The 25259-nt window shown below is 35.9% G+C and overlaps 2 protein-coding genes across 3 annotated transcripts; one reads left to right on the top strand and one right to left on the bottom strand.

The window, feature by feature from the left end:
- The first annotated feature begins 6396 nt into the window (after window positions 1–6396).
- On the top strand, window positions 6397–15704 carry LOC148940635 (putative inorganic phosphate cotransporter). Its single transcript, XM_089105509.1, has 5 exons — window positions 6397–6407; window positions 6624–6643; window positions 10372–10459; window positions 13048–13336; window positions 15454–15704. Exons 2-5 carry the CDS (start codon window positions 6636–6638, stop codon window positions 15702–15704), a joined length of 636 nt encoding a protein of 211 aa, XP_088961635.1. The 5' UTR covers window positions 6397–6407; window positions 6624–6635.
- Window positions 15705–15901: 197 nt separating this feature from the next.
- On the bottom strand, window positions 15902–23657 carry LOC148940634 (putative inorganic phosphate cotransporter). 2 transcript variants are annotated; one of them, XM_089105512.1, is made up of 3 exons: window positions 23301–23657; window positions 19310–19456; window positions 15902–16264 (listed from the first exon to the last, which is right to left on the bottom strand). In XM_089105512.1, the coding sequence occupies exons 2-3, from the start codon at window positions 19421–19423 to the stop codon at window positions 15902–15904; spliced, it is 477 nt and encodes a 158-aa protein (XP_088961638.1). In that variant the 5' UTR covers window positions 19424–19456; window positions 23301–23657. The 2 variants fall into 2 exon arrangements, with proteins under 2 accessions (XP_088961638.1, XP_088961637.1); XM_089105511.1 differs by lacking the exon at window positions 23301–23657 and adding an exon at window positions 22874–23008.
- Between the last annotated feature and the right edge of the window lie 1602 nt (window positions 23658–25259).

Raw genomic sequence — 25259 nt, 5'->3', positions numbered from 1 at the left:
TGTAAATAAAATATTTTTGAAACTAGTTTTTCGTTCCTAGCTAAAACGTAGCTTTTTGGAAGATCTAATATTTAAACATCAACTTCTCTCTGCCTTTTTAAAGCCTTTTTGAGAGAGCTGCAGCTCACTTGTCTATCCCACTTCAATAGTTTTTCTTACTGAAAATAACCAGACACAAACGCCACAAAATCTAGGCACAAACATCTATTATTCTTGCTTTAGTTTAAGGATCTCAAATTTCGTTTCCTAAGAGCTTACTCAGATGCTAAAAAAGATCAGGAGCTTTATTCCATTTTCAGGGAAAAAGTAGTGGCACCAATTCACGGTAATGAATGTCGGGCATGTATTTTTCAGAATCTAGGACAGGGGGAGGAGCAATATTGTTGTTTTTTTCTATTAATATGCAAAACACATCTTTCAATGGAAATATAAAATAATATTTTTCAAAATATAGTTAGGGGGGATGGTGTACCCCCTATCCTATTAAAGTTGACCAAACTGGGGAAAAGCCTCGAATATTCGGCTGTGATAATTAAAAGAGCGACATACGCCATTTTTTTTAAGCTTTCAGGAGAGCCGAAAAACGGAAAAAAGTTTGTCGGCTGTGGTCGCTCTGAAGGATGAGGCTGATGGAAATAAAGGGAACATATTCAAAGCCAACTTTTTATTCTCTTTTCAGTGGTATAAATTAAATTCAGGTATTCAGAATTAATTAAAACTTGTTCAATTTGACAAAAAAACCTTTTTCCTTGACAAAAAAAGGAGATAAATGCCAGGTCCCCATGTTACAACTCCATAAGATAATGTCAAAGTCCGAAAGAACAGGGCCACAAGGGGTCATATGTTCTGCACGTGTCTTTATCTTCGTAAGGGTATGAGATAGGACAATTCTGACTGCACCATTCGATTCCTCGTGCTGAGTACCCACGACACAACTCGTTTTCAACCAAAATGGCATATGTCACCCTTTTAATTATAACAGCCGTATCGGTACGATCAGGACCGGATTCAGGAAATTTACCGTGATTTGACTCCCCTTTTTCTCGAGAGCATCGTTCAACCGTGGTCCAACATTTTTCTTTTTGTATTTCCAACAATGCAGTAACGATGGTCCTTCTTGAACTGAAGAAGAAACTAATGAAACCTGCGAAAGCACAGTACACTTGCCAATTATGTGCATTGTGCTACCCGTTGTTCAAAATTTGCCCTGGTGAAGGCCTCTAATCTGAAACTATTTAAAGGATTCTCAGTGGGAGGCTGAAAGAAGCAATATATTCTCCCTCTTCATTATAAGATATATAGGGAAAGAAAGCGGAAAAGACGATAGAAACTTTGAAGCCTGTAAAAGGAAAAATAAAGTCGAAAACTGTGAACTGTCGGAAACAAAACTGACTGACCCACCCTCCTTCTCCAAAATTTTACAAAATATGTGCCTACAAAAGTGTAAACGGATTAAGTTTGGGTTTCAACTAAACCCCAAAGAACGACTTCAGTGGTCGATAAAAATCATCAGAAAAATTTCGTATCAGTAAGGATTTATTGAAACGAATTACAAGTCTCATGCTTAAGAAAATGTAATTTTGCCTCAAAGCTTTTCAACTGACATAACTGCTTCTCTGTTATGATTCTCACTGGGTCAAGAGACACGATTGTGTAACTAATTTTCTTGGGCTGGTTTTTGCTGCTGCTGATGCATATGAGAGCCTTGTCAATAATTCGTCTAGCCCAGGTCTAATGGCAAAAGCTAGATCTTTGGTACAACTATCGATCCAGGATTCTGGAAATGGAACGAGATTTATTTTCTCCCAACGTTCATAAATATATGTAAAAACTGCACCTAGGCAAAGGGTGACCCCATCCTTCTGGATCCATTACCTCTTTAGAAGAAATTGCTCAATTTAGATTAGCTTCATTTCTCTTTGAACTGTTGAGAAAGTCTTTTACATTCCATTTTTCAAACTTTTTTCTATGGAAAACGAAAATCTACATGTATTTGCCTACTGCGAACATATCGATCAATGCAAGTCTGCTTTGAAGAACTGACGGAATCACACTTTCCTTCTACTTGCTGAAAGTGGGGTAAACAACTGAAGACGCTGAGAAATAAAAATATCCATCATTAACCATTGCCAGGACTTCTTATTTTCCCTATATCTCAAGCAGCTGAGCGATGATTTGGGCATCGTATAGCTTAATCACCAAGCTACAATTTCAAAGTGTAAATGAACGTACATTAATTGCACTATTGATCCTACCCTTGAGAACCGATTAGGACTCTATTTTTGGCAGCTCTATCAGAAATAACCCTGTGGTTGCACAGTGGATTAATGCTCTGCTTGGCAAAAAAGGGCCACGGGATCAATCCCTGCTGCAGCAAGGTTGGGCGACAGGTTTACTACTTGTCCCTGTAAAAAGGACCCAGCAATTGAAACGTCAAATTGACGCTCTACGCACTAGCAATGGATCTGGAGGTCATTTATCCTTATCTTTTTTTATGTTAGAGGTTTGAAAATCTCAAACACGACTTTTAGGCGTGTTACAAAAACTTACTTGGTTACGGTGGCCTATCTTTATTATAGAACGCCGTCCCTGATACACTCCTTATTGAAGCAATTGGCGGGAAAAAGAAAACAAGTATCGAGCACAGCCTTCTCTTAATTTTTTTTTTTTTTTTAATAACGGGGATTTACTTTATATATTCTAACTTGATCTTTCTTACTGTTTTAAGTTCCATATTTTCCTCTGGTTTCATTTAATGTGTTTTAAATTGTTATCATAACCTCAACAATGAGAATGCTATATTCTAACTTATGCCTATTATTTCCACAATCTTAGCGCATATTATAATTGGGAACAAATCCAGAATCTTTACAAAGGAGCTTGTAATTGCCTTACCAAAAGATGGCAGACCTGTAAGAAAGCAAAAAATCACAAACGAGGCATACAGTCATTAATTGCTGTAACAGAAGATTGCAGAGGCGTAGGAGTGCTTACGATTACTTCGTTGTAGTTATTTCAGATTTTTAACTTGATCCGACTTTACTCCCCCCCCCAAAAAAAAGAAGCTATTTTGGCACAAACATCCCCAATGCAAAAACAAAATGAGGTCTGATTGCTACTACGCATTCAAATTATGACGGTCAACATTTCAAACTGCTAAGAGCGGTTCTAGGCGAATACCCCCCCGCGGAAAATACCCTCCCCCAAAAAAAAACCCGTGGAAAAAAAAGCTTTCCGAATTTTAGAATTTTAATTGAGTTTTGTTTTTTTTAATTTCCGTACGGGGATGGAATTTTGGTACTTGTGGATTATGCGCCACTCACTCCAGTTTACGCTGTGTTAAATTCGTGAACACACCGTTTTTTTTTGTTAGTTGCTTCTTTACTTTAGAAATAAATTTGCGCTATAGATTTGCACATTAGGGGGGGGGGGGGGTAAGCATAACGGATCTGCATGCAAAATATGTTAGGTACAATTATTCTGCATATTAGATAGATAGACAAATAAGCGTATTTTAAAGCCAAATATACGGCCATGAACACAGTAAAATAACATAAATGAATATAGTGAATGGGGGGCGGGTGTTTAACCCCCCTAAAAAATGCCCCCCCCCCCTGGATACGGCCTTGCCTACCACTCCTCCTTCACAATAGCTAATGTGCACTTAAATATCACTGAAAAAACACCCGTTATGAGAGGGGACCCGTTATGCTTACCCCCCCCCCTATTGTGCAAATCTATAGTGCAAATTTATTTCTAAAGAAACGTAGAAACTAATAAAAAACCGGTGTGTTCTCGAATTTTACACAGCGTAAACTTGAGTGAGTGGCGGATAATACACAAGTACCAAAATTCCATCCCCTACGGAAATTAAAAAAATAAAACTCAAATTAAATCCTCAAATTTGGAAAGCCTTATTTTCCGCGGGGGGTATTTTATTGTTTTTTTTTTTTGGGGGGGGGGATATTTTCCTCGGGAGATATTTTCCTGGGGGGGTATTTTCCGGGGAGGTAAACGCTGGCCACCGCTAAGAGTATGGGTAACTTATAAAAGTGGATACTGGAGCTAGTGTCAAGAAAAAAACGTCAGCGCCACCTAGAAAAGTTTTCGATATTCCTAATTTTATGGATTTTTCACAGAGTTTTCAGTTCTGTGAATACAGAACTGTGTTGTATTGTATGGTTAAAAAAATATTTCAGCTCAACAATGGGAACATTTTTCAGGGGTTTGATAGAAATATTTCAACGCAGCTGTCGATCCGCTATGATGCATAAATTTGAAGAAAAAAAAACAGAAATATAACATGTGAGTCATGCAAAACGACTTTTTTTTCGTGAAAATGGAGCAGCGTGAACCAAGGGTAATTGGAATAATTCATGTAGTGATAAGTGTCTAACCTCAGTTTTTGAGAAAAACAAAATTAGGAATATCGAAAACTTTTCTAGGTGGCGCTGACGTTTTTTTCTTGACACTAGCTCCACTATCCACTTTTACAAGTTACCCATGCTCTTAGCGGTGGCCGGCGTTTAACTCCCCGGAAAATATACCCCGCGAAAAATACCCCCCTCCCCCCCACAAAAAAAACAAAATACCCCCGCGGAAAATAAGGCTTTCCAAGTTTGAGGATTTAATTTGAGTTTTATTTTTTTAATTTCCGTAGGGGATGGAATTTTGGTACTTGTGTATTATCCGCCACTCACTCAAGTTTACGCTGTGTAAAATTCGAGAACACACCGGTTTTTTATTAGTTTCTACGTTTCTTTAGAAATAAATTTGCGCTATAGATTTGCACAATAGGGGGGGGGGGTAAGCATAACGGGTCCCCTCTCATAACGGGTGGTCATAACGGGTGTTTTTTTCAGTGATATTTAAGTGAACATTAGCAATTGTGAAGGAGCAGTGGTGGGCAAGGCCGTTCACGCTGCTCCATTTTCACGAAAAAACAGCCGTTTTGCATGACTCACACGTGATTTTTCTGTTTTTTTTTCGGCAAATTTATGCATCATAGCGGTTCGACGGCTGCGTTGAAATATTTCTATCAAACCGCTGAATAATGTGTCTATTGTTTAGAGCTGAAATATTTTTTTATCCATACAATGCAACACAGTTCTGTATTCACAGAACTGAAAACTCTGTGAAAAATCCATTCTGTTCCTTTGTTATGTTTAAGAGCACACCTCACAATGGCCACCTTGGCGTAGTTCTTGTCTTGTGCGAGGGTGGCGCTTCAAAAACGAATATCCTCTATAAATTCCAGGTGCTGTTTTTTAAAAGAAGATGAAGAAAATTATAAAAGTCATGCAGGTGCTGTCATGAATTTTCAAAATGGAATAAAGATTTAACCCCCATTGCTTTTGTTCAGAAAAAATTTGCAGAACTTAATACAATTACCTATAAAAATCACTTCCAAATATTTGTTGATGGGTCAAAAATGAATGAGAAGGTTGCAAGTAGTGTTTTCCTTCCTCACCTGAAAATTGCAATGGGCGAGAGATTATTTAATAATTTATCTATAATGTTTGCTGAGTTAAATGCCATAATCATGGCATTAGAAAACCTTAAGCAAAACCAATCTTTGATTCAAAATTCGAATAATATTATCGTCTATTCTGACTCTTTATCAAGCCTTGAGTTGCTGGCCTCAGCTCCTCAATACAAGTTGGACATTGACACTTATCATTGTCTCAGTATTATTGATAATCTTGCTTCAAGTGGCATAAAAACTTACTTTCAGTACATTCCTAGCCACTCTGGCATAAGTGGTAATCATCAGGTTGATGAAATAGCAAAAAATGCTATAAATATTGACCAGCCAAGTGGGAGACCAATCCCAATTAGAGATATTTACCGATGGAGGCTATCAGATATTAATTTTAATAAGATTAATCCTATCCTTTCCCAATAAGTATCTTTCTAAAATTTATCATAGAATTCGTTCTGGAACAAATGGACTAAATTTCCTTGCATTCTCATATAAGCTTTCTAATTCAAGTGGTTCAATTCCCCTGTCCCCTCTTTGCAGGCATTGTAATATGAATAATGAAACAATTGACCATTGCCTATTTGAATGTAATATGCTGACGTCTGCACAACATACCTTGCTTTCTAAACTGTTAAAATACTTCAAACACCACAAAATCCCACTATCAGCCAAGAGCCTAGGCAACTATACCTGCACACAGAGTATAGAAATCGACATCTATCATCTTATATTTGAACTCCTAGAGTCGAAAGATCTGCTGAAAGATATCTGAATATATCAATAAATATGAGGCAATCAAGCCAGTAGCTCTGTAGCCCACAGAGTGAAGCAAAAGGAAAAGGGCTAAATAGTGTTACTGAAAAGCCCGCCTGCTGTTAAATAGAAGAAGAAGAACAAGGTGCTTCAAAATAGCCTACCTTCTAAAGTAAAATTTTCTTAGCCTAACCCCTTTCCAAGATAACAAAATTTAGCTAAACTAGAATTTTACCAAAATGGCATCCAGTGGTAGAATATGCTCACTTAATTTGGGGTAAGGTTTACATTAGCAGTCTATTCAGGTAGGCTAGCTAAAAATAAGGTAAAATTTAATTACTTTTGGCTATCTTGGAAAGGGGTTGAGTTAGGAAAATGAAACTTTCAGGTATGGGTCTACATGCTAAGGTATGTGCCGGGAAGGTACTTTGAAGTACCTACCTCCACTCCTCCTCCCTCTATATAATGCAAATTATTGCACATTACTAGTTGTTTTAGCTCACATTTCATCCTATATTACTATCATAATTATAAATCACTGCTTACCTTACACAACTTCAACATTTAACCTTGTTCATTAAAATATATTCCAAAATCCTCTTTCCATTATTAGCCTTTTAATTTTCTTCCCTTGCTGACTTTGGTTATGGTATAATGAAACTGGGTTTGTGATGTCACAACTTTGCTTATTATAACCCACTTAGGGGTAGCATGCAGGTGCCAGGGTGTAGAAGACAACAGTGGTGTTGATAATCTATTTAAACTTTATTAAATAGGGAAAGGATTTGACTTGTAATAGACCAGTAAAAAGATCCAAAATGTTTTTAAGGACAAATTATGTCATGGGAAAAGTTTTTAAAAGAATGCTTAAGTCTTTTTAAATTGCCGCCTAATAAGTTCTTTTATAGATAGTGTTCATGCCAGTCTTTTTGATATTTTTTTTTTTAAAGAGCAGTGGCGAAGGGCGAATAACAGCAGCGTAAATACAAAAAATTAAAAGCTGTGGTTAGGTTAGGTGACAACAGATGCACGGAATGTCTATATTTTCAATTTAACAATACTTTTTCTTTAAACACATTTTTTGACACACGTGCTAAATTCTATCTATAAAATAACTTATTTGGCGGGAGTTTAAAGATGCAATTTCAAAAGACTTAAGCATAGAATTTTCAACGTTGTGATATTTGGAAACTTTTCTCTTTTGAGGATTTTTAGAGGAAAGACTTGATGATAAAGGTTCTCCCATTGGATAATATAAGAACTAGGATCATTATACATATTTTAAAGTATGAATTGTTTTCTTAACATGTCTCCTTATCTGGTGTCACAAGGCTAAATAAATACCACAGACTCTCCATAAAACGTTTAAAAGTGCACAGATTCACCTTTGCCCAGGATAAGTTGTGTTTGGGTTGGATTTCAAAGGGGAGAATCTTCCTTTGGGAGGGAAATTTCTGATGAGTGAATATTCTAGGGGAAATGTTACACTAGGGTTTTGTTTGGAGAGAAGGGGGATTTCAAAAACCTCTTCCCATGACATAACAAGTCCTCTAAAGTTGATTCTGATATTTGTAGCACTCTATCTATTAGTGCTTTAGAAATATTTTAAAAGCTTCTAAAGTAGAATTTTAGAAAATTTTAAGTTTGGGTAGAAGGGGGATTTCAAAAACATCTTCCCATAACATAATTTGTCCTCTAAAGTCAATTCTGATATTTGTAGAGCTCTGTGCCTGAGCTAGACCCCAGCACCATGCCAGCACATCAATCATGCCACACGCAAGCCTCCACCAGCAGAGGCATTTGGTTGACTTTGAATTAATTTTGCAGCAATTCTTTATTGCATCAAACACAAAGTTGAAGCTTTTCTTTTCTCATATTGTTAAAGTATTTCAATTTTCCTGATTAGAAATCAAGTAGGGCTTGCACTATTCCCAAATTTTTGGGGATTTCCCCAAAAATCTATGCGCCACCCCAAAAAAAAATTGGTTCCCCAAATCCCCAAAAATCATCCAATCATGTTGCCACCCCTAGTGATTTATCACTTTTGGGTGGAAGGGGGATTTCAAAAACATCTTCCCATAACATAATTTGTCCTCTAAAGTCAATTCTGATGTTTGTAGAGCTCTGTGCCTGAGCTAGACCCCAGCACCATGCCAGCGCATCAATCATGCCACACGCAAGCCTCCACCAGCAGAGGCATTTGGTTGACTGAATTAATTTTGCAGCAATTCTTTATTGCATCAAACACAAAGTTGAAGCTTTTCTTTTCTCATATTGTTAAAGTATTTCAATTTTCCTGATTAGAAATCAAGTAGGGCTTGCACTATTCCCAAATTTTTGGGGATTTCCCCAAAAATCTATGCGCCACCCCAAAAAAAAATTGGTTCCCCAAATCCCCAAAAATCATCCAATCATGTTGCCACCCCTAGTGATTTATCACTACTGACTATCCTGGCCAAATATTACTTTTATATCATAATTCTTCACTACTCTCTTGTTCATTAATTTTTGTTTCTTGTGTTACTTAGCATATGAAACAGAAAGATATGATTGCAATATACATGGTTCTTCATATGTTGACAAAATTATTGTCTTTATGAGGTTAAGTAATAAAAACAAGCCCAGATGATAATATATACACAAGAAAAAATCAGTTTTTTATGGTTTTACTAAATATGCAAAACTCACTAAGCACAAAGTTCCATACCGAAAGCTAATGGGACCTTCTCCGGGGACGACATAATTGCAAAGAGATCAGCCCTTTTGGATCCCAAAGATGGGACTGACTGTTTAATCATTTCAGCTCTGATTCTAAAATTACTGCATGTTTTATTATTCTTCAATTTGTTGGACGCTTCAAGGATTTCTTCGACTGTAGGCGGATCAAAATTAACGTCAAGCAAGAACAATTTGTTGTTCTCGCTCAAAGAAGAGTGGTTCTGATTGGATCGCAAGTTCATCAGTTAGAGTTGGACGATTAAAGATTCTTTCAGCTTTTAGAGCCCACACTTCCTTAAAAGCTTCTGGGTCTTTTACTAGATTTCCAGATTGGTCCCTAAACAGTCCTTCTGCGTTGGGTTTCTTGCCAAAAATTTATTTTGTAACTTTGTGTAAAGCTGTCTGCTCTTTATGCAGCATCCTCTGCCTCAAATGAGGGGCGTAATTTCCTATGGGGTAGGGGGTAACCAGCTCTCCTAGACCTTGATTAACCCCGCCCCCCAGCTGAAATTTAGTTTCTTTGAAAATTTTGTCAAAACTAAGATAAGACTCCATAATTCAAGTATTGACAAAAACGGGTCAGTTTTCTTTAGTATACATTTACCTTTAAGGTACTACATTTTTCAATTTTCACTGTCATTTTCACTTGATTTGGGAAATTGGCCCCAAATGTGCTCTCATCCCCCCCTCCTCCCAGGATTTTGATAAAATCACGCCACTGCCTCAAATGTTTTGTGGTCCAGATGCTGACGCTTATCAAGTGTAGCATTTCTTTTCACCTATTGTCTCAATAGTTTTGTAATTTGGGTTCCTGTAGAGTGCTTAGAATTTTTAGTAGGAGGGTAGTTGGGTCTTTTTTCATTCTTTTTCTTCGTTGATCGGTGACTGCGCTCTGTTGGACTACCGTTTGAAACTTTTCAGGAATCCGGGCATTGAATATGCTCTTTCCTGGTAATTTAGTTTGATATTTTGCCCCATGTGTTCTTCATATGCTTCTTCCATAAAGCCCGTCCTTACCATCATACCTTGTTCACGTTTTTTATTAACTGAAGAGAAATTATATTAACTATGTTTTTTTATGCTCGGGGAGCTACGTTGTTATTTTTATTTAGTAATACAAATAATCGAATGCAATTGTGTAAATATGTGTATTATTTTTGGTGTAGCTGTACAGATCCAGGTAACTGGGCTCTGCTTTTTTGTTAATCTTTTTTTATTAATAAATTACTCTCTTCATTAAAAAAAAGGCAACTAGAGATAAATATTATGCGTGAAACTTCAAATTAAAAATATGACTATGTTACTGATATGACAAAGCTATTTTTATAATAAAGTATTTGTGGGGCTAATGAATTTGTGGGGCTAATAAAGTATTTGTGGGGCTAGTTTGAGAAATATAATTATTGAATTTTTTTTAGGGTATATCCTTGCCAGCAATCCATGTACTTTTGTCGAAGTGGGCACCACCAACTGAAAAAGGAAGGATATCATCATTCACGTACGCAGGTACCCTTGCTTTATTTTTTTAATTTTTTACTAATTTAGTTTTTTTACCTATTGTTTTTTTATTATTTTTTTTTCCATATGTAGATAACGTCGTTTTATTAAATTACTTTATTAATATATTTTCTAACTTTTATTTCACCAACATACTTGAAAGAGGACAAAGAAGTCTCGGAATCGAATTTTTAGTTCAAAGTAACTTATTGTGATAATGAACAGTCTTCTTAATTCATTCCTGACCAACTTTTTCAAATGATGACTTGTGGATGAAGTGAGAAGGATACCCAAGATTATTTTAATTAGTGTCAGTTAGAAATTCCCAATATAAATGATTAGGCATTGTTCAAAATGCCTGAACAATTTAGAAGTGACCCAATGGGATATAGCAGAATGATAAATTATATAGAAAATATTATATTTCCCGGGTATTACAATAAAAATGCTTGGAATCAAGTGCGCAATTTAAGAAAAGTTTTATTCATTTTATGGTGAATGTAAATAATTGGGTATTTACAATCAAGGCCGTATCCAGGGGGGTTAAGGGTTTTGACCCCCCCCCCCCCACCAAAAATGTTTTTTCGACTCGTAATAACGTAACAAAAATGGATATGAACAAATTTTGCATGCGTTTTTTTATTTTTTTTTTGTCTATTTCATGCCTCATTTATAATGATTGGCACCTGTTACGTTAAGAATAGACGCCAAATATTTCTTCGATCACCGCAACCTCTGTCGACATCTAGGACTTGAGCTCTAACTGTGTCACTCTCTTTAGCGGTAGTGTATTTTGGATCATAGGTTTGAAGCATATTTTCAGCTCATACTATCATAGATGCACTATCATTTTCCTGGCAGTTGCACTATCATATTTTCCTGGCACTATCATAGGCAGCGCAATCGCGCTGCCTAAGTAAAGAACGATGTTGGCACAATATACTGTTTGTTTGTTTGTTTTTTGTTTTTTTTTCATACCTGGGCACTTCGTATCGAAGGAGTCGTCGTAGAAACTTCGAAAAGGGCTCATTCAATTGGAAATTGGAGTGGCTAGTGCCGTTTTTAATAGCCAAACGTGATTGGAAGGCAACTAACACCCTTTCCACGCCCACGATTTCCCTGAACACAACCAATCAAAATTTTGAGATAGCTATTTTGTTCCACGCAGTTTAAATTTCAGGAAATTATACCTTTGAGCAGGACACTCCCAACACAGTCTTCAGGGCAAAGGTTATAAGTTATGCCCTGTTATGCCTATATGTTTTTCAGCAAAGTGAAAATTTTGTTCTGGCCTTGGGAAGGCATAGGGGTTTTGAGCCCAACTTATATTAATTTCTGCTCGTTTTGAGTTTGACTCGGTTAGTTATTGTAATTTCTGCTCGTTTTGGGTTTCATTTATTTACTGATGCTGATTTGTGGTAGTTTCACGCTTAGTAGATTATTTGATTTTATCTTAGCTAATTTTTTGTTTAATAGAGTTCTTTACTTTTCTTTGAAAAACTTATTTTGTGGAAAAACTGTTTTAAATTAATTTTCTACAGACTGTAAACTGTTTTGATCTTTTACTAGAATGTCTAAGGCGTTTTCACAATTTATATTACAAAGAGTAGCTGTTGGTAAAATTTTTAGACCAACTTTTAATTCCATTTTAAATATGGCCGCGTGTGCAGTACGGTTTATGCCACAATTATGAGCTTTGTTCTTCATAATCTGAGTAATCACTTTTTTGAATTAGCGGTCGACAAAATCTGCATCGACGTGATATTTCTTCAAAACAGATGGCTTTAGTGGATAGAATGAGAGGCCGTCTGATATTTGAACATGCTTAAATGGGTACAATTTCTTTCGTGTTTTTAAGACAAGGCTGTACTGGAGAAATTTATCAGACAGCCGGTATTGCAACCAGTGGCATAGAAATTAAGTGGCATAAAAATTGCGGGGAGGGGCGGGGACAAAATGTATTTTTTTAATCTAGGGAGGGACAATTGTGTTTTTCAATTTTTTCCATGAAAAATACCAAAAAAGGCATTTTGAGAAATCGGGTGAGGAGGGGGGGCGGGTCTTTAAATAGTTTTGGTAGAAATATGCACCAAAACTATTGTCGCTTTGCTGCTCCACTTTGAAAAATGAGTACTTCAAGAGTGAATTTTCCGTTGCGCAAGAAGGAATATTCTGAAAAATAATGTTTTAATTAAAAGGAATGAAACTGGTTTTGAAAGAATAAAGGGAGATTTTTAGGAGAGCCTAGTCAAGCTTCTTTGTTCCTGTTCATCCCTTTCATATTCTTTGTTTTTGGCCTTGGCATAAATGATTTTGTAGGTTAGTATTTTGATAGGAAGAACGGAAGTGGTAAATAGATGGTACTTTCATTGACGAAGATGAACGTATATAGAGTGATGATGTCAAGTAGCTCTAAATAGAGATTCAGGAACAATTTAATTGACGCTTTGTTTTCATTACTTTTAGTTTTTGCCTTTTTTGCATAATATCTGAGTATATTCATTTCCCTTAATGCTAATGATATCTGAATGGCATACCCTTTAATGCTTTAATGTTACCTCTTGGGTCTATTTTTGTAATACATTATTTAATTTTAGAACCTCGGCTTATCTGCCCTTCCATACCTTGCCATGTGGGTGTTCAGCTTGATTTTAAGTTTCATCATGGACAAGCTCTGTAAGGATGGCATTATTGACCAAACAACTGCCAGGAAAATATGCACGGGGATCTCTTCTTTCCTTCCTGCTATATGCCTGATTGCTGTCGTTTTCTCTGGATGCAACCGACCCGCTGCTGTAGCTCTAATGTCTGTTGCCGTCATGTTCGTATCTGGGATGTACTGTGGATATTTGACAAATCATGTGGACATAGCTCCTAATTATGCAGGTAAGGGCCAATTTGTGACATTTTTTATAAAGACAATTCGTCGTGACTCCGTCTGCGTGCAAAAGGGGGAGTGAGATTTCCAAAAGTGTCTTCTCAATCTTGGAAAAATACGGGACTGGAAATTCACTTTGCTTCTGTTTTGACGCTTATGGAAAAGTTTGAGCATCAAAATGCTACTGATTCGACCCCCACACCTCTCATAATAAGAAGTATATGCCGTATATGTTATTAATATTGACAGAATTGCCAATAGTGAGTCGAGGCTTAGGCCTCTTAGGCTATTGCCTTTAAACCTATGTATATTGCAACATGAAAAAGAAATGATTAGAATGTACAGCCAAAAATGATTGTTTCACACCGTCATACAATATCTGGTTGTCTAATAATCTAGATAGACTTTCATGTTGGTTTAGTTTGATTGAACCTAATTTTGTTTTCTTAATCTAATTTCTTACTGTCGTCAAATTTGAGATCGGCTTATGCAAAACTAATCTACCAATTTTAGCCATTTAAAAATCTAATTTCATTTAATAATTGAAGCCATATTTTCAAGAAACCACAATAATTTTTATGAGTTTTTCTGATTTAAACCTAAGAGAACAAGAGCAGTAGCTTCAGTGGGAGGGGGCATGAGCCCCATGATTTTTCGCTCCCCCTCCTAGATTTTGAAAAATTCCTTTTTTGTGATGAATTTTCATTGGAAATGTTTTTTTTAATTCTAGTTTTTTTAATGAAAAAATTGCCCCTCCCCTGCTTGATTTTGAGAAATAAATTTTAATCCTCCCCCTCTCTCCCCTTTTTTCGTGAACTGACGCCACTCACCGAGTGAAAATACTTTGCTACACTTCCCTGTTATAATGTGTGCTGTAATTTATTGGCTTATTTTTGTGACGTCAATCGTCACGGTTTCTTTTATTTATTTTTTTAAGTCCCATCTCCGCTCCTCTCAGTAACGACAAATTTTAAAACAAATTTAATTTTAAATCTTACGCGTCACCTACTAACCACTACACATTAAAAAAAAAAAAATACCATAGAAAAAAATAGCCTTCCCGTAATAAAAGGCGTGCTCCCACCACAGGAGGCCCTCCTTACGAAAGCCTTTCTTACTACAGTTTCTTGAGCCTAAAATATTATTGCTCTACCATGTATCCAAAAGACAGGCCAAATCGCCCCGCCTTTTTTCTGGGTTGTTAAATTTACCTATTGGCTCTATGCCAAACTTTGAGCCAGTTCATTTGCATGAAATTTTAAGCAAGTAAAAAAAACGAAGAGTTTTGATTCACAATATTTTTACATGTAAACTCTCTGTTTCTATGTTCAAACCATTGAGTAAATGATTATCACGTGAAAACTTTGAAACATTACTTTCTCTCTCTTCTAATATTATAAGAACAGGGATATACGAGATTCTAGAAATTAAATCTTCGGATGAATGGAATTTGGTGAAGTACAGCTAAAAATGTGAGTTAATTGAATGCTATTAGGTACTGTTGGAAAGATTCCTCACGGTAGGTATGAGCATGTTGAAATTTAAAGGGTACTATAGGCTAGATTTTACGTAATTGAGTTCACAAAAAATTTCTATTTATTTATTAGTTCTTGTTATTATTTTGCATGCTCTCATGACCCTATGTTGTTCATACAATTTCCAATTGACTAAAGATGTTCCGTGCCGTAAGATAACATATTTCTTTTTTTACCATAGAGGGTTTTTCTAATTGTTTTTAGTTATTTTTAATTAGTCTGCTCAGCGTGGGTTTAACTTAAATCCTACAAAAATTACCGTTATTAGAAAGGGTTCCGAATCAAACTGAAGCAAAAAAATAAAAGAAAATAAATTAAAGAGGTGATTTTATTATGACCATCACACTTTATCATGATAAAAAATATTCTGTTGTTTAACTCGCTACAAACCTCAGTTGTAACTCGCTATTTAAATAAACTAACATACTTTTCTCTATAACAACTATGCCTCGCTTAGAACTGCAAATAAATTAATTTTTTTTTTTGTAAAGAGTCCACATCTTAAGTAGGTACTTTAGGTAGATCCTGCGGCTTTTAATAGGCTTCAACTGTGTAGTTGGAGTTTTATTGATATTGCGGGTTTATTTCAGGTACTTTGATGGCACTTACCAACACTGTGGCAACCGTGCCTGGATTTATTGTTTCTATTTTTGTTGGAGATTTAACGCATGGTAATCCATCACATGAACGTTGGCAAATTATTTTCTGTGTCACAGCTGCGATTTATATCGTACAATTTATTTTCTACACTCTATTTGCGTCGGGCGAGGAACAACCATGGAATAAAAAGTATACTAAAGATGAAGACAGTGTTGAAGCTGGTGAATTTTTGGGACGCTAAGTAGTGCTTTTAGTGATAATTTGAATTATGTGTATTTTATCGGCTGTTTTTCAACCAGTTTTATGGATCATATGTGTTATTTTTATTTCTCTCATCCTCTCCCTCTTTCCGTTCTTTCCTCTCTCTCTCTCTTTCTATCTCCTCTCCCCTCTCTCCTTAATCTCTTCACACTGTAAAATTGGAAACTTTTGGAAATCTCATTCCCCCTTTTGCACGCAGACGGAGTCACGACGAATTGTCTTTATAAAAAATGTCACAAATTGGCCCTTACCTGCATAATTAGGAGCTATGTCCACATGATTTGTCAAATATCCACAGTACATCCCAGATACGAACATGACGGCAACAGTCATGAGAGCTACAGCAGCGGGTCGGTTGCATCCAGAGAAAACGACAGCAATCAGGCATATAGCAGGAAGGAAAGAAGAGATCCCCGTGCATATTTTCCTGGCAGTTGTTTGGTCAATAATGCCATCCTTACAGAGCTTGTCCATGATGAAACTTAAAATCAAGCTGAACACCCACATGGCAAGGTATGGAAGGGCAGATAAGCCGAGGTTCTAAAATTAAATAATGTATTACAAAAATAGACCCAAGAGGTAACATTAAAGCATTAAAGGGTATGCCATTCAGATATCATTAGCATTAAGGGGTATGAATATACTCAGATATTATGCAAAAAAGGCAAAAACTAAAAGTAATGAAAACAAAGCGTCAATTAAATTGTTCCTGAATCTCTATTTAGAGCTACTTGACATCATCACTCTATATACGTTCATCTTCGTCAATGAAAGTCAATGAAAGTACCATCTATTTACCACTTCCGTTCTTCCTATCAAAATACTAACCTACAAAATCATTTATGCCAAGGCCAAAAACAAAGAATATGAAAGGGATGAACAGGAGCGAAGAAGCTTGACTAGGCTCTCCTAAAAATCTCCCTTTATTCTTTCAAAACCAGTTTCATTCCTTTTAATTAAAACATTATTTTTCAGAATATTCCTTCTTGCGCAACGGAAAATTCACTCTTGAAGTACTCATTTTTCAAAGTGGAGCAGCAAAGCGACAATAGTTTTGGTGCATATTTCTACCAAAACTATTTAAAGACCCCCCCCCTCCTCACCCGATTTCTCAAAATGCCTTTTTTGGTATTTTTCATGGAAAAAATTGAAAAACACACTTGTCCCGCCCTAGATTAAAAAAAGACATTTTGTCCCCGCCCCTCCCCGCAATTTTTATGCCACATAGTTTCTATGCCACTGGTTGCAATAACGGCTGTCTGATACATTTCTCCAGTACAGCCTTGTCTTAAAAAAACGAAAAAAATTTGTACCCATTTAAGCATGTTCAAATATCAGACGGCCTCTCATTCTATCCACTAAAGCCATCTGTTTTGAAGAAATATCACGTCGATGCAGATTTTGTCGACCGCTAATTCAAAAAAGTGATCACTGAAGAAACACTAAAGTGTAGCTTTTCGCACTCTGCTGAAATTTCTCCTAGAGGTTTAAGTAACACTAATATTGTTTCTTCTTGAAAATATATTTTTTGCGGTATTTTTAGAAAAATTTCTCCGTAAGTAGAGCTATGTTCCATACACTTGCAGGGGAGGGCAGGAGGGGCCTTGGCCCCCTTGAATTCAAGGATTATATAGTAATTTTGAGACCAAAGGAAAGAGAGCAGAGTAGGGAAAACCTTGGAAAAATTGTGTGTTGGCCCATGGTTGGCTGCCTGCCAATAGGTTTTGGCCCTTAATAGGGAAAATACGAGTTCTAATTTTTGACGGAATGATCCCTTCCGGTTTTACATAAACGTTTTTCATATATGACTTTCTTAAGAAAAAAAAACGAAATCTTCGTAGCAATGAATGGTAGATAGACAGCGATCCTTATCAATAACAAAAGCAAATAACCTAAATACTGATAACATTAAATAAAAGAATCAGCTTTTTATTCCAAACACGTATTTGTTTCGAGTTTCAAGTTAAACATCCAAAGTTATTAGTCCATAAGAGGGGGCCACCCCGACAAAATAGGCCGTCAAATTGAGCAAGTCTGAGTACCGTTGAGCCAATATTTGAAGCTACTATAATAAGAAATGTTTAATATTGTATTTTCTTTGTGTTTCATCATTATTATTTTTTTTTTTTACCAGGAGTGACTGTATTGACCTAGTTGTTCACTTCGAAAAAGCTTGAATTTTTTATAGTTAGGAAGTATAAAGCCGTCAAATATATTTTTGGTATTCAAATTAAATTAAAATATCAATATTACTCAGTAATGTTCAACACTTACAGCCTTTCTCAATAAGACCCAGCACTACAAATTTTAATTTGATTTTCTTAATCTAAGTTTCAATGCTTCACTTTGAACCAAGTACTTTGAAAATGCTTTACTCTTTATAATTACAGAGTTTGAACGCGTTAAATATATCGGTGTTTGATAACCAAGTTCAAAATGTTTAAAACACTTCGGCATTACTAAGTAGAATTAAATAATACGAGTTCCTGTCTAATTTTTAAAGAAGGCTATTGTTTTGGGTATTTTTTGTAATTACTTTATTTTTTTTTCATTTTTATATACTTTTACTTTACTTGACACACTTTTTTTCATTACCTTTCAAAACATATTTTTTCTTTAAGCTTTGCAACTCATCGAAAACCAGAATTGTTGTTTCCTCAGTTTTCAAGCTAAGTTCTTTGAACATATTTTTTTTTATAGGGATGCCCCCATGGGTTCCGTCAAAGGCAATGTTCTCCCCAGTAAGCAAAAGGTATTGCAAATACATATAAATAAGAAAACGAAAATATTCCCATTTAAATCTTGGTAAACAGGAATAATTTTTTCTTTTGATAACGTTCAGTTTTCTCTTTTGTTCTTATTATATCTATCTTTTTGTTATTGCTGTTGTAATGTTTGAGTCCGTCTGTCTTATATTTTTCTATACTTCATAATATATCTACTTTTGTGTACTTGTTGTGGGTGATTGTTAAATAAATGAGCAAATGAATATGGATATTTAAAGATTATAATAGCAAAAGATTGTGTCCCAAGTTTACCAGGGGACTGATCTTTGCCTGCAGATACGTGACCAAAGGTTCGTGCCTGACTGCCGCTGGGAACGATGCGAGGACTTTTGTATCCTTATTAGTCTATATTACCTGTAGTGGTCATAAACATTGGATTTGACTTTTAAGAACATGACTGTGGTGGTCTCCCCCCCCCCCAAATTATGATTTTAACAACGTTCAGCATTTAAAGTAGTTTTCTTATTTAAGTTAAATATACAAAAGGTAGGTCAAACTCCCTACCCCCAAAACTTGACGGTTTCTTTCGAAACGACTTCTTAAATTTTTGGTTACTATTGGCTAGGGCTCATTCATCATTAGGTTGCCCTCAAAGGGGCAACGATTGTTTTTAAGCTAAAAACATTTTTCCCAGAGAGGGACCGAAGGGATCCAAAAAACCAATATTTATCGGTAGAGCATCACAGTTCTTACTGATATTACACAGTGTTGCATTTACTAAATTGTTGCAGTTCTTACCGATTTAAAAAATTATGCACGCTAATTTTTAGAAAAAAAAATTCAAAAATAAATTTCTTACCTCAGCAATGTCAAATCGAAGAATCTGCTTCATATATGTGGGAAGCTCCACAAGGAACACATACAATCCCCAGTTACCGCAGGTGTGGGCAACTGCAATGGCCCAGAACGGCATTGATTTCAGGACATCCAACCATGGTACACGAACCTAAAAAAAATAAGGCGTCAATGCAACTACTGCAAGATAACGCATGTAAAGCAATTTATGCTCATTAAGTGAAAAAAAAAACACATAAAACCCTGTTTCATACAAAAAACTCATTGTGGTAGAATACACGAACAGTAGTGAAAAGTTTCTCCAAAAATCACACACATCATAGCGCGCTGACTGGGAAGTTTCCCAGTACATCTCATAGTTGCCAAGTACGATTTTGTCTCATATGTATGTCTTTGGCTTCTGTTTCATAACGAAATCTAAGAACATTGTCTTTAGCCCTCAATTTTATAGATAGTTACATTAATAATGGCCGGTCCAATTTCTTATCTTTGAGACTTAGTCCTTCTTGTAGTTCTAATTTATATTTTGAAAGCTACGAAACTTTTTATTCTCATAACTAAGTTTGAGAATATATATTTTTTTGATCCTTAGAATTGCAATGTCATAAGAATATTTTATAAAGAAGTAAACTTTGATGTCACTTACCTAAATGACATTTTGGATAGATGTGACCTTCAAGAATCATGCTTCTCTTTAGTTCTAAATTAGAAAATCCTATCTATTGGTTAATAAGAAAAACGAGCGACACTTACCAAGTATATTGGCAAGTATTTTTTTTGTTAGATCTTCTTTAGTTCCCTTTTTTATTTAATTCTCTGACATATAAGAGAACTAAGGAAAATATCTTTCTTGTCAAGCAAGAGACTGAGAACAGAAAATTTCGACTGTAATAGCACATATAATCAGTCAAAAATGCTTCACTGTTTTAGATTTCGGAATGTGGTGCCGAAATCTGTCAATGAAGACTGAATCCTACCAATTTTGAGTTCTAGTAATCTGAAAAGCAAAATTCACACTATCTGGTAACATTGCTTCTGAATTTCTGTTTGCTTTTTTTTTCTTTTTTTTTTGCACTCATCCCTGCAAGATCTAATTTACCCGGAATTTCGAACTCCACCCAAAAAATAGAGAGCGAAAATGCACCGAAGGTGCATTCTCGCTTCCCTTGTTGCGCTATCTAAAATCAGGCACCTGGCGTCACTGTACATCTCAGCAACAGTTTCAGTCGCTTCTTGGCATTCAGTCAGGTCACAGTATAAGCCCGCTGTAATGCGCCAAACATTTGTCATTGCGCGTGCGCGAAGATACGGGGTCATGAAGAGAGGGTTAGATTGATGTGTTTCAAAAATCTTTCATGGAGAGTATAGGACTGTTCGTATATATATTTATACTGTGCGAAGAACCCAACAAACTATCGGCCGATTTAGATCCTGTCTGCATTTGGGAAGTTGCTCAAAAAGTGCCTTTATAACCGTATAGTCAGCTTTCTAATGTAAACTATATTTTTCATCCCGATGAAATTTGGGTTCCGATAGTCTCACTCTAATGAGTATTGCTATTATGACCATGACTCAGTTTGCTCATGAAACCCTCGATAAAGGTGATATTCCTGCTACAATTTTTATAGACATTAAAAAGGCATTCGATATTGCAAGCTTTACTTGATAACTATGGTATAAGAGTCCCCATTAACGATTTGGCAGTGTCATGCCTAAAAAACCGAAATCAGTATGTCGACGGGGGCGATACTTTTCTTCATCGATATCTCAATCTCAGTCAGTTGGAGTTCCACAGGGCTCTATTTTGGGTCCACTGCTATTTCTCATTTGTGTGAGCGATATCAGTAACAGCGTCAAAGATATTGGCCTTAACATATTATTCGTCGATGACACGGCACACAATATAAGCAGCCCCGACTCTAGATCTTTGATGCTCCGGTTCTAATCAACACTGATGAGGCTTATCTTATGGTTTCCGAGAAATAAATTGTGCTAAGACAATTTTCATTGTCTTCTTTCGTACTGAAAGAGCAGCACCGGATGTCGTGACGATTAATATTTGGGCCCCTCCGTAGAAATTGAAAGAGTTGATATATTGGGATAATAATGGATTCAAATTTATCATTAAAAAGCCATACAATTTATCTTCGAATGAAACTGTCAAGAAATATTGGAACGATGAACCATCTGAAATTTATTCTGCCGGTTTTAGCCCTGAAATTTCTTTATCTTTCTCTGGTACTTTCATATATAAATTACTGTCCTATTATTTTTTCGAATAATTTTAAAACTCGTATTCTTCTCCTTCAGAGGCAACAAAACAAATTTCTGTGTATACTGAAAAACTACCTACCTAGCCCATATTCTTACCCTGGTAAATCGTCAACGAAAAGTATGTATCAAATGTTCAACGTCTTCTGCCTGATTATTTTATTTGCATAATATATTTTTTTAGGATGGTAATCAGAATTTACATGCTTAATTGACCAGTGGCAGTTCTGTAGTTCGTAGTCCCATTTTCACACCGGCATAGCATTATTTATAATTGGAATAAATTTCGTAGTTTTGTGGATTTGAATAAATCTCTGGTTAATAATAAAATTAGATTAAATAATCCTTTAATTAGAAACTATTAATTTAATTTGAATTATGGGGTGGAGGCTCCTCATTTTATTATATCTATTTCTTATTTGGTTATTTTGAATTTATTGGGCGTTTTCTTTTTTTATACCATGCCATCTTTTTATTCTGGTATCTGGAGATAGTGTTATTTATTTATTGTTGAATATATATCCCACACACGAGTTATTCTCACTGTGGGTCATTAATTTGATAGTTTTGTGCAAAACATCTTTTTCTTGATTAATAAAGAACTTGAACAATGATTGATTCCCAAAATAATATTGAAAAAGTAAATAACTAAAAATGAACGTTTCTCAAATAGTAAGCTGTACGAAAAATATGGTTAAATCCCGCTTTCTCGGGCTATAATGAAAGAAAAGATGAGATGGCTAGGACACGTTCTGCGAGTGAAGTATGATTGATTACCAAAGATTGGTCGTGCCGGCCAACCGTCTATGGCCAAACGAAAAGCAGTTGTCTCCAAATGGGGTGGGAGGATGTCGTCAGGTAAGATATAAGGAATATGAGAACTTCTTGGGAGGGTGTTAAGAGGGAGGCTTCGAATGGATTGGGTTAGAGGAGAAGCAAGTGTAGTTGTGTTGGCCTCAGTCGGCATGGTTCTGCTGTGAGTTGTTAGTAGTAGTAGTAAATTTATTTCGTGGGGAGAGGGTTAGGTCTAAGAAATAGGCTTGCATAAAGATCTTATAGGGGCAAAATTTAATATTTATATAGAGCAGTTTTACGTTTCAAGGAAAGAATATTAGTAATGCAGGTCGGCAGGTATTTACAGGCATTTCTATTGCAGGGGATAGGGAGTAATTTGTAAAAGGAGCAACAAAGAAAAAAAAAGGTATATAATAGCTAAAGAAAAAGTTTCAGTATATTGAGATTTAGGAAGAGAGAGGTGGGTCCGTTGTGAAGTACATGAACAGCGAAAATCGGATACCTTTTGTTTCTTTACGCCATCGACAGGTACTGCATTGACGTTTATTGAATCGATAAAAATTGTTTTTCCATTGGGCTGAGGAATTTGTGTGTCAACGGAGAATCAAACACTAGAAATATCCACAAGACGCACCAGACGATGGACATGATGCCCTGAATGTAGAACACCCACGCCCAACCAAGTTTGCCAGCCAAAACACCAGAAAGAGGATATCAGGGTGTTCTGAAAATAAACTTTTGTGCCCCTTAAAGTTCTCCAATGCTTCAAATAAGCTTCAATATCTCACAGTCGGTTTTCTTTCCCTTCTGTAAAATACATAGAACAAAAGATAAACCCATCAATTTAATGTATGATTATATTTTAAAATGCAAGAACAAAAAATTTTCATCAACGAAAATAGTTGGGTTAACAATCCCAATTTACTTACATCATTTTGCTTCTTAAGGGCTATTTGACCAATATGCCTGGCATCTCCTATTCGAGGTCTATAAGTAGTCGGAGAAACGAACCCCGACCTCTGGGGCGCTGCGGTGACGAGTTGTGTCAATGCAAGTGTTAGATATAGCCAACCTGCAAGAAGATTTATCCTATGAGACGGCGTTCTTGATTTGATTGCACGAAAAAAAAACTAGGCTATTTTTATGGAAACCTTATTTTAAAAAAAACCACTATTTTTTGTGCTTATAAACTAAAAACTTTGGATATTCGCATTAAAATTTATCGCTTCTCAAAATAGAGATCTGAAGCATGAATCCATTTCGTTTGAGAATAAACAAGCACTTCAAAGGTTCTGATAATCTGATCCTTCTCATTTAATAAGAAAAAAGATGTTTTTTTCCAAACAACAGTAAACAGTGAAAAATACTTACAACCGGTGAAAACTATCTGGAAAAGGAGATAGGCTGTCGCCTCCCTCACCCGTCCACTCCTAATTTTCAAGTAGTTATCTGCGCTTTAGTGACAACAATACATTACGAAATTTTGCCATTAAAATGAAAATGCTTCTATATTTGCGAGCACAAGGAACTTCTTGAACGTTACAAGTGGGGGCAGGATGGGGAGGGCAGCAAACTTCTCCCTAGAGGTATTATTTTCCGGTCTTGGGTTTTTATATCAAGTTGAAAGCAACTTGTCTTCTTGAGTTCAATTTCTGTTTGCTTTTTAATTTTGATATTAGTATGGTTTATGCTACTCCAATATGCGAGAGGGCCTATCCTTATTTAAGAGGACTGACCATTCACTTTGAGCGCTAAATTATGATTTTTGATTTACTTGAAACAGGAAATAATCTGAACAGGTTTTTTTTTAGAGTTTTAGTAATAAGAAATGCTGCGGAATAAAAATATTGAAATAGCAATATTTTACTTATGAAATTACAATAGCAAACTTACAAGGTATACAAGTTACAAGGTACAAACTTACAAACTTACAAGTTACAAGGTATAAAAAAAAGAAATAAAAAACAAAACACTGGAAAAATTCCCCGGAATAAGATTTAAAGTCCATTACTTGCAAAATCGATATGATGGTTATCCAGTGCGTTACCGACTCGGTTGCGATAAAATATGGAACCAGGGCTACCAATCCTTGGGATTTTCACTAAAATCTTGGGGTTCTGGTACTGAGCTTTGGGTCTTGGGATAAGAATTGAAATTTGACATTATCTTAAAAATTTCATTAGTATTATTATTCAATGTTTAGGGATTTCTTTCAAACGACAAAGGTTTTCACCAAGTGAATCCTGGCGCATTTTTAAATTTCCAGCGGCAGCCCTTGAATGAACTAGATTGAAATAATGTAATTGAAGTTTCCACAAAGACATAGAGAATTAAATTATTTGAAAGACGGTGCAGATTTTGATGCTAGCCAGAATCAGATCAAGGATTTTGGCAACTGGAAAAGGGGGGATGATTGCATAGATTTTTCACTTAGCAGATTCATATAAATATGAGAAAATAGCATGAAAGTAAACTGCTCCCAATTCAAAGGGAAACAGTCGATCAGCAAAACTGCTGAGATGCGGTTGCTAATAAAAAAACAATATCAGGGGTATTAGATAATTAAGACTTTTCAAAACAACAGACTTCTGAGCAAGAAAATAGCCCTATTAATCCCGCAGATGACAGGAACAAGTGATTTATGCCCGCACCAGATCTAGCACCAAGATAAGCGAGTAGGCTAGAGCGCTCCTTGCGTACCGTAAATAATCACTCTTGAACAGCTCATTAGCTATTCTGACCCCTTAGCTTCATCAGTTAAGTAGACAATAAAATTCAGTTCCATTTGATAGCATTGTATTTGCCAGGATGTCTAAGAGACCGAACGATTTTTGGATTCTTATTTAACTCAAAAAGGTTTATTTCGAATGAAATTAAAGAGTGAAATT

The sequence above is a fragment of the Artemia sp. Qi Xiang Cuo genome, chromosome 19 (genome assembly GCF_049724085.1).
Source record: "Artemia sp. Qi Xiang Cuo chromosome 19, ASM4972408v1, whole genome shotgun sequence".
Taxonomy (NCBI): domain Eukaryota; kingdom Metazoa; phylum Arthropoda; class Branchiopoda; order Anostraca; family Artemiidae; genus Artemia; species Artemia sp. Qi Xiang Cuo.
This window is presented reverse-complemented; position numbering and strand designations above follow the sequence as displayed.

Bases quoted from the DNA above. Each gene is read 5' to 3' on its own strand.
- LOC148940635 (XM_089105509.1), top strand. The intron at 10,460-13,047 runs GTACCCTTGCTT...ATTTAATTTTAG, and splicing joins ATCATCATTCACGTACGCAG to AACCTCGGCTTATCTGCCCT. The intron at 13,337-15,453 runs GTAAGGGCCAAT...GGTTTATTTCAG, and splicing joins CATAGCTCCTAATTATGCAG to GTACTTTGATGGCACTTACC.
- LOC148940634 (XM_089105512.1), bottom strand. From the start codon at position 19,423: ATGCCGTTCTGGGCCATTGCAGTTGCCCACACCTGCGGTAACTGGGGA. The intron at 16,265-19,309 runs GTAAGAAATTTA...ATTTAATTTTAG, and splicing joins TTCGATTTGACATTGCTGAG to AACCTCGGCTTATCTGCCCT.